Genomic DNA, 10,268 nt, shown 5'->3' with positions numbered 1-10,268 from the left:
AGCAACTCACGCTTAAGTCCAACTCTAAATTAGGTACTTTATGTAAAAAAAAATAGAAGGCAGAATTCCTTTTTTATCTTGTTGTCTTCTAGGGATTTTTACAGTATGTAATTGTTTTTCGTTGATGAGGAAATTCATATATAACGTACATATAACATCCTATAAGCTGAAGAGTGTCCCCCGTTTCAGGGACACACAATAACTTAATACTAATTAACAATAAAAAACTTAATACTAAAATAAAAATACACCAGTTATTTGGCATTAAAAATAGTTAGCTATTTATTAATTTAATTAAATTAGCTAATGAAATGTATGGTGGCAACAAAAGAATTTACACATCATAACCATACAATGCATAACTAACCATAATAAAACACGCATTGTAGGCAGAGACCGCCAAAATGCACAAACAACAAGAACATCCATCTCCTCCTCCTAAACCTGTAACGGTGGTGCAGCTCACAACATAATCACAAAGGTGAGTGCACCCAAACAAATATTTGAAAGTAAACTTTATACTTGCACCCAGTCTGTTGCACTACTGTACTTACCCACCAAACAGCTTGCAAAACTTCCACCAAATAAACACAATGGAAAGGGTGGGTGAGCAAGATCCACCAGACTAAGAGGTCTGCATCTCACAATAGTAAACCCTATGAAGCCCTTGCCCCCAGCATTTTGGTTTAATCCACCTCCAGCATACAGTATTCTGCCCTCAATTTATCATCTAGCTCTTTATATAATCAGTTCTAAAATTAGTGTATATATATATATAATATATATATATATATTTATTATATATAGACATATATATCTTTAATGTTTGCCTGCATCCAACCAGAACTCCTGAAATGTCCTGGACACTGACAGTCTGGGTTGTGTACACTGAAATTAACTGAGAAGCTTTAGGCAAAGTTGTGAACAAAAACATTGTCACTTCATCTTTGTGTCCCTTGCCCCATTGGAAATCTTTTGTTTATAAACATGTGCTCAGAATTCTTCCACAGATTGTATTACTAATTGTCAGTGAAGCTTATGTCGGCCATACATCTACAGGCCAATTCCCTGATGCCGACTCGACGATTTGTTGAGGGTTTGGAAATGTTAAAAATATCAGATTAGGAATCAGCGAATCAAGGATTTCCAAGATGTTGAATTTTGCCGAACTCCTGACCCAGGCATCAATACACTATAATATATGTACATTTATACACCAGTTGGTTGTGAATACTTATCTGATAGGGGGTTACTGACTTTGGGAGAACTGACTGTGTTTGTATGCTAATGTAAATCCTGCTGCATTTTAGAGCACGAGAAGTCTCCTAAATATTGGAATGATCAGGCCCAGGACACATTGAACAAAGCGAAAAATCTGAATCCCATCAACCACAGAGCCAAGAATCTCATCATGTTTCTGGGAGATGGTGAGTGAGATGGACCACCCACATCTGATACTGTGGTAGTGGGTACAGAATTGTGCCACACAGAATATTAATCAGTACAGCTAATTTTTGCAGGATAAACTGTGCACATTTTAATACTCTTGAAAGTCTCCTGCTTTATTGTTTAATCATGATGGCTGTATACTTCTTTTTGTGTCCTGATAATGTATAAAATAACTCAATGTCCAAATGTTTGCAGAACAAGGGATGCCCCACATACTGGGTCCGATCCTGAGTTGGATGCAGTTTTTGCTGCAGCTGTGACTTTATGTTAATGCCCAATCCTGGTGCACACGTCTAAATTTTATCTGCGACTGTACAAACAAAATGCATGCGAGGTGCGACTCAGACACATGCACAGAAGACAAAACATTGGCCGTTTGCATGCGTTTCGGCATAGCATGAAAACCTGAAACAAGTCCTCTGTATCCTCTAAACTGGAATTATTTCACAATGACGCAGACCAATATACACAAACATCTGAATCAGCACCACACCTTTTATTGGCCACATATGAGTGACATTTGCTATACAGGTTGAGTCTCCCATATCCAAAATGCTTGGGACCAAGGGTATTTTGGATATCGGAATATTCCGTATTTTGGAATATTTGTATACCATATTGAAATGTCTTAGGAATAGGGCCCAAATCTAAACACAGAATGCATTTATGAATCATATACACCTTATACACACAGCCTGAATGTAATTTTATACAATATTTTCAAGAATTTTGTGGCTCAAACAAAGTTTGTGTACATACATGAAATTCATTTATGTTTCATATACACCTTATACACACAGCCTATAGGTCATTTTATACTTTATTTTTAATAATTGTGTGCCTTAATAAAGTTTGTGTACATTTAACCATAAAAAATCAAAAGTTTCACTATCTCAGTCATGCTAAAAATATTCCGTATTTCGGAATATTCTGTATTTCGGAATATTTGGATATGGGAGACTTAACCTGTATTTATTACTTTTGTATTTAGTGATAGCAACTGATGTGTTCTTTCAGGAATGGGAGTCACCACAATAAGTGCAGCTCGGATATACCAGGGACAACTGGCAGGGAAAAATGGAGAGGAGAATATATTGGAGATGGATACATTCCCTTATGTGGCTCTTTCTAAGGTAATGCCCCCATGTGGTGTAGGTATTCTCAGTCTTATTATCATCCTGTACTTAATCACAGTGCAATTGTTGTATTGGGAGCCATCCCTTTCATAGGAGGAGAGTGTTGTCTGCTCATTCGGTGTTAAGCCAGTTGCTATTGCTACAGTAGTAGGAATTTTCTCAATTGTATGTTTATAAAGCTGAACAAAAGTGTTTCAGACAGACAGGTATCTACACAGATTTTCTTTCAACGTCACAGCATTAGAAGGCTTATGAAAGAGAGATGCAAAGCACGAGGTGGCTACCGTGATGTTTACTAAAAATAGGCCCGATGAGGAGAGTGATTGTAAAGTAATAATTAATAACTGGGCAAAAGTGACAAAAGTCACATCCTGGAAGTTCCTGCTTCTCACTGGTCTACATGTGAGCAGAGGCAGATACCGGCAGTTGGAGGTTCCGAAGCTGGTGCTGACGGTAAGTGACATCTCCTCGTGATAATCTCTGGGTCACTTAGTGCTGCCATAGGTGTCTAAGGCTGTGCTGATATTCTAGCCTGCTATCAGCGCTAGCAGGCAGAAGACAGACAAATCCCTTTAGTACATATTGAGAAGTGATATTTACAGGGATTTTCTCTGTCTCTCATCTTCCCGCGGTGTCACCTTGTGTGGGGAGGGATGCTATGTGGCACCGAAAAGGGGTGTGGTCACACGGGAAGGGGTTGGGGCCTCACGGCCCGAACCCCATAGTCCCAACTCCCATGCTTTTTACTGGGAGAGTCAGGGGGTGCAGGAGGTGTGGACTGCCCTTTGTGCATTTCCGGCTCCCTCACTGTGTCAGGAGCCGAGTGCTGCACTTAATACTCAGTGCAGCACCCGGCTCCTGTCACTGAGGCGGAGTCTGCACCTTGGTGTCACCCCTCGGCAGGTGATGCCCGGGTGAGGCCCACACCCCCCTTGCGACACCACTGTCCCCAATGCCTGTAATGTGACAGTTAAAAGCTATTTGGTTGGTACTTTATTATCTCTCCAAGCTTGTTCAGTTCTTGCTAGTTGTTAAAAAGTTTATATGAGCATATAAATAACTTACACAACAAATTGTTTTATATCTGTATATTTATCAATATATCCAGAGCTATTCTTGAGGCAGAACGCACCGGAAAGCTGTTCCTGAAGGTCTTTTGAAAAATTCAAAAATGACGTTATCAGAAATGGCATTCCGTAACCGCCTGTCAGTGCAGCGTTTGGAGGGCGAACGGTACTGGGACAGGGTCTTGGCTCCAAGAGCCAGTAGGGAAGTGGCGGATGCGGTGGCGGTTTGTTTGGCACTGGCCTTGAGCCACCCAGTGCTCATGGACCAGCAGCCTATACAAGAGGCAGAGGGGGTTTTTTGTATTTGGCGTCATCCGGACCGGCAGCCAATAGGAAGCTGCCATGGCAAGCCAAACATGGTTCGGCGCATCGTAGCTCTATCCACTCGCAGCATATTTTATTAGATGCTGCCGAGCAGGAGCTTTAGCTCGGTGGTGGTGGTGGCAGCAGAAAAGAGGAGACTGCAAGTGAACAGCTCCGGCGGTCGTGGAAGAGGCCAGAAGACAACGTGATGCTGAGAAGAGGAGGCAGAAGACAAAAACTGAGGATCAGCGAGTGCTGCAGTGGAGGGAAGCAAAGGTCTAAAAACAAAGCTCCCCACTGCAGCTCTTCTTTTGGTGTCTGTAGGTGGCCTTGGTCACTGGTATCATTAACCCCTTCCTAGACCATTAGGGAGTATATTTACTATGGTTTGATTTTGTTTTCTGTTCGATTTTGCATTCGATTTTGGTTCAATTTTTTATGAAGGGATTTATTAAAGGCCAAACCGAATGTTAAATCGAACAGAAAAAGAAATTTGAAATAAAATCGAATTTCTGAAAAACATCAATGTTTTCACAAGGAGGACAATAGGATCCCTTCATTTACTAACATTCAATTTGTAAATCGATTGGAAAACGAACTCAAACTCGAACTGCAACTCCCCAAATTAATAGAAGAACTTCATGCATTAGTTTTCAGTATGATCAGTTCGATTTCAAACAGATACAAACATTCATCAGTGAGATGCATGCATATATCTTACTGTAACAAGCTTGTAAAGAGTTAATGTTTAAAAAAAAAAATGACGTGGGGTCCCCCCTTAAAACAGAACCAGCCCCAGAATTTTCATAGCCAGTCTTGGTTGTGTAAGTACAGGGAAAAAATTGCGTAGGGTTCCCCTGTACCGAGCACAACCAGCACCAGGCTCTGATCCGGTCCTGGTTCTGGAATTACAGGGGAAAAAATTCATAGGGTTCCCCTGTAATTTCCACAACCAGCTCCCGACCCTTTCTAGAGGGTGGATAATGTCACAGTCAGGGAAACCCTATCACTGGGTTCCCCAGCCAAAACATTACTCCTGACCACTAGTCAGCCCAGGTCGGGGCTCCATGGGGAGTTGGGGACCCCCCCAAATAAAGAGGTCCCCCTCTCCAGGGAAACCCAGGCCTAGGCTGATAGCTCAGGGCTATCCCCGGCACCCGTGGGCGGTGGGTGCGGGGTTGATAGTGTAAGTGTAGTGTAAAATGAGAATAGCAAACATTGTCTTTACGAGTAGAACTGCAGCTCCCAGCAAGCCTCCCCTGCATGCTGGTACTTGGAGAACCACAAGTACCAGCATGTGGGGCATTAAGGGCCTGCTGGTACCTGTAAAGAAATATTTAGATAAACACAATGCACACACACCGTGACAGTATAGTTTTAATACATATATACACACTCACACATACTCACCTACATTATCTGGAGTGGTACTCATCTCCCTGTAGGCATCCTAGGTCTTCGTAAAATAAAAAATGAGAAAACCAGACCCACGAAACAGGTACCAACCACGATGGTTGTTATCTCCCGAATGAAGAGCTCAGATGCAGCTTTTCCCTTTGTAGGGCCGTGTCTGAGCATTCATTGGCTGAGAGAGGTCATCCCCCGCCTCTTTCAGTCAATGAAAGGCTCCCACCATTGAAGTCAATGGTGAGAGGCGCAGGGTTACTAAAGGTAATTATTATTATTTTTTTTAAAACTGGTTTACACACCTGCTTTAGCTCCTCCCACATCTGCCCCACTCCCAGCAGTTCCTAAACCTATTTTTCTCGAAAAATAGCCCTGATTATATCAAATTAAAGTAACTGAAGCCTGGATTCTGTGTTGCTGACTTGTAGTTTTCATATCGGTCACTGTGAAAGTTGTTGTTTAACTGCAGTTCTTGAGAAGCTGTTGCCAGTTATTTCAAACTGGTCATTAAGCTTTACCTGTTCATCACCCGTGGACAATAAGACCAATGTTCTTAACAAATATTTGTGTATTTGGTCGGTGCTACTTGTTAAATAGGACTGAAGTCTTTAAACCAAAAATCAAAGTTGAGTCAAACCTTGAATAGCATGAATTACCCAATATAGGGACAAATAATTTATTCCAAAGATGCATCACACATTTTTAAAAACAAAGTTGATAAAAAGTAGATAATCAAATAAGGTAGGATTTCTAATATTCAGCCTCTCACCAATAGTAGATGCTGCAGTGGGCTAGTGCTATATATTAGCATATGGTCCCGGGCTTAGCAGTTCGGCACCACCGCAGAAAGCATAAATGTCCACAAGGCGGCATTATCTGGATGTCTCTTCCGTTCCACATGCATTCCATTGCAATGCGTTTCAGATCCCTATGGATCCTTCATCAGGCAGAGATCAATTAGAGGAAGCACTGGGCTATTTAAACTCAGCAGATTCTTGCTCCCCATGCCTGTGTATAGTTGTTTGTGTACCCATTGCTCATGATGGTGCTGTGGCTAAAATAAGTTGCCGCATAGGCACCTGGGATTGATGGTGTGGCAAGCTTAAATTGGCTTGCCACATCACCCAATGATGGCGCGACGCACGACATGGGAGCGTGCAGAGGAATGGATCCAGCAGGTTCTATATTGTGATAGAAGCACTGGTAAAGTGGTCAATGGCAGGTACATTTGTCCTAGGTTTTTGGCCTAAGTGTTTTAAAAAACCCCAGGAGGTCTGTTTTGTATGCAGACCAGAGTATCTGCTTTTGGAAAATCTGGTTTGGGTCCTGGGGGTGTGGATGTGAGGAGAGGGAGGGCTCCATCCACAGGCCGCTCCAGGTTTTGGGCCTTTCAGCCTGGTAACAGGCTCATTATGGCTTGCAGCTGGAAATGGCTAATATAAGCATGGTTTGTTTGTGGCTGAGTGTCTCACACCTGGGAGAGTAGACAGACTGTTCAGAGACACTTGGTGATAATCCTTGTAAGTACTGTGCATGTGTTTTGTTGATGGTGAGGGCAATAGGCCCTACCATTATTATAGAGAGGGAATCTGTTGTGTAGCTAGTGCCCAGCCGGGCTAGGACTTATGTTATTGTTTTGTTTACGTTTATATGCATTCGGCAATAAAGATTGGGGCCGACCAGTTTGTACGAGAACCCCTGACTTGTATCCTGTTTCTACGGCTGCTGTGTGTGTAAAGAGGGAGTCCATCTACCCCAGGAGAGGGACCCCTATCCTGACTGTATCACAATCTATATATATATATATATATATATATATATATATATTTTACACATGCACAGGTTATTAATATGATATCAAGACAATTACAGTACAGTACAAGTCAGCAGAAAATGTATACTAAAATGTTTTTTACTTTTCATTCTTTGCAATGTGCACTGCAGAAAAGATAACGGATTTAGAGATAGTTCAAATATTGTGGCCTCAACATAAATGTATAGTCAAAAAATTGCAACCTAAATTGTGTTTTTCTTGTTGAATGTATAATTTTTATATTTATATTTTTATAAACCTGCACTTTAGTATACCCCTTTGTATCAATCTTAACAGATTATTATAGTGGAGAACAATTGATTTCTTGTATACATAAATCAATTACTAACCAAAGAGCCATGAAAGAATATTTCCTAACCAAGCCAGATTACACCCTCTAACTGCCAATAGTTTACCTTTTAGTAAAGCCTTTACCTGCCACTTCAATTAATGTGATTTTCCATCATTCCAGAACTAAACTTAATTGAAGAAGCCTAACTTATTATTCACGCCTGTTCATCTCCACAAGCTACAGTAAATATTGTTTATATGTCATAATCATGTCTAGTCAGTTCTTTAGTTGGTTTATAAGTACAGGAGAGCTGGCATAATGTTTATCTGTATTTTATATAATTTATACTGTAGGTGTACAACGTAGATGCACAGGTGCCAGACAGCGCAGGTACAGGGACGGCATACTTGTGTGGGGTGAAGGGTAACTCTGGAACACTGGGAGTGAGTGCGGCTGCACAATATGGAGTATGCACAAGCGCCAATGGGAATGAGGTGAAATCCATACTTCACCGAGCAAAGCAAGCAGGTGAGTAGCGGTTGTTAATGTATTTTTGCTGTTGAGAATCAGTCAACCCTGGTTATGAATATTTTCTCTGGTGAATTGTCAGTGCTTGTTGGTACTAATCAGAATAAATAGGCATAGGGGAGATGTATCAAATGTTAAAGAGAAAGAAAGTGGAGAAGTTGCCCATGCCAACCTATCAGCTTCTGATATTTTATAGACTGTGCTAGACTAATAACATTAATAAATCTTGATCCTGGGATTCCCAGGATACCCGGGATTGAGTCGATCAATAAAAATATCATTATTCTGTCATGGGCCATGATTCATGGCCCCCAGCCCCCCACAGGAATAAACTAACTTTCATGGACCCGCCAGACAGCCCAGTACCACATTAAGAAAAGAAAAATTAATTTGACTCGCCCTCCAGTCCACTCCCCTCCAGTTGAAGGCCGCAACAGTGCAGCACACAGACAGTCTCCTCAGCTTTAGGCTCAGCAGAGCTGACAGTCCACCCAGTCCTCCTAGCTTGCTCCAGTGACAGTCCAAGCCTCCAGGCTCCTCCAACAAGTCACTCAGAGGCAGAGCAGGGACATGGACTCTGGCCCGCCGCAGGTGCCGTTCAGCCTTCCCAGATACAGTGTGATACAGTGACAATGGGGCGCATTTATCACTGATCACTTTTGCAATGCGATCAGGGCATGCCAGTAACGCCCATGATCGCATTGCAAAAAGCGATCCTATGGGCCGGATGTATCATCCAGGGACATGCAGGGACATGGGTTCCGAAAGAAGCTCATCCCTGCGATGTGTCCGGAGAGCTGCCGGCCAGTGCAGGGGGTGGTGCGTATGCTCAGTCCCGTGGACTGCACATGCACATCCGCCATAGCCGGGGAGGGTTCCGCCGGCTTATAGTACGCAGTGTAGCACATAGGCTACAGTGGCTAACATCATCTTCAGATGGCGCTAGCAGAGGGGGCCAATATCTGGAATGAATCGTATTCCGGATATTGGTAAAGTTGTCAGCATCGCTTCCCCAATAGAAACCTAAGGGGAATGCGGCTGCCAGCGGTAATGGAGGGATTTGCGGTCCCTCCTTAATACATATGGGGGATACTTAGTATTTGAGGTAACCCCCAGAAAACGGATGTTTTCGAAGATTATACCCCAATGTCACTCACTGTGTCACTCACCTCACTACCAGGCCAGTCACCGCAGCACTTACCAGTTGTTGGTACCTCACCGTCTCACCGCTTAAGCGGGCGGGTTGGTGCTGCTGAAGGTGCAAGCTGGCGTAGACCTGCGCAGTGTGACCTCTGATGTCACCTGCAGTCGCTCAGCCGCACAGCCTGCCTGGGCCGGGGTAGCGCACTCTGATGTGCCTAGTGGGCGGCTACCAGAAGATAATTTTCCGGCAACCACCGATCTCAGAGGGACCTTCTGGCATCAAGTCGGCACCCCTAACTGGCGGCTTCTCCACTCTGCAAGTCAGCACGCCGTCCCCTGTGCATACCCGGCAACTGCAGAGAGAAGCAGCCGCCGGGAACAGTCAGCCCCCCCCCCTTTTGATTACCAGGTGGCTGCAGACAGAAGCAGCCCCCGGGAATAGTCAGTGGCCCCCTCGTGATTACCCGGCTGTTATAAATGTCTCTGTAGCTGCAGAGAGAAGCAGCTGTCAGGACATTTATAGCAGAGTCCCGGCTGCCCGCGAAAGTGTCGGTTATCCATATGTATCGAGTTTTGACATATTAAAAAACTGTTGTTTTTTTTCAAAAAGTTCATGCACAGTATACTAGGGACAGCCATCAAACATAGATGGTATATAACCATCGTTGATCTGTGCCTGACGGCAAGCACTGATGACGTCCCATCAGTGGCAACGTCTGATATAAAACGATGGTCACGCTCTGCAGATGTGCAATACAAACCATCGATGTCTGCACTATCAATGGTTTTCTAATGATGGTCCAAACTATCGCCCATCAATGGTACAGCTATCGATAGCCTTCACTACAGTATACTATAAAAATTGCCAGTTTTATGGTATGGGGACCAGATGTACTAAGCTCTGAAATGTAATAAACTGGAGAGTGATAAACCACCAGCCAATCAGCTCCCAACTGTCATTTGTCAAACATAGCCTGTAACATGACAGTTGGGAGCTGAGGGGGTCATTCAGACCCGCTCGCGAGCAAAGGTCGCTCGCAAGCGAGTCGATGTTGTGCGCATGCGCGAGACCCGGCGAGCGACGAGAAATACGTCGCTCGGGGTCTCGCACCAAAGGGGGCGTGCTGTCG

The 10,268-nt window shown here is 43.5% G+C and overlaps 1 protein-coding gene across 1 annotated transcript in view; it reads left to right on the top strand.

Annotated features, from left to right (window-relative positions):
• Positions 1 to 1,411: 1,411 nt before the first annotated feature.
• LOC148542685 (intestinal-type alkaline phosphatase 1-like) overlaps positions 1,412 to 10,268 on the top strand; it is a 51,192-nt gene continuing 42,335 nt past the window's right edge. The window contains exons 1-3 of the mRNA XM_088467439.1: positions 1,412 to 1,427; positions 2,467 to 2,582; positions 7,821 to 7,995. Of these exons, the coding sequence (XP_088323565.1) occupies positions 1,412 to 1,427; positions 2,467 to 2,582; positions 7,821 to 7,995 (307 nt within the window). The remainder of the gene's footprint in view (positions 1,428 to 2,466; positions 2,583 to 7,820; positions 7,996 to 10,268) is intronic.

The sequence above is a fragment of the Taudactylus pleione genome, unplaced genomic scaffold (genome assembly GCF_031769625.1).
Source record: "Taudactylus pleione unplaced genomic scaffold, aTauple2 ptg000010l, whole genome shotgun sequence".
NCBI classification, from domain to species: Eukaryota; Metazoa; Chordata; class Amphibia; order Anura; family Myobatrachidae; genus Taudactylus; species Taudactylus pleione.
Note: the sequence above shows the minus strand (reverse complement) of the source record. Positions and strands in the feature narration are given on the sequence as shown.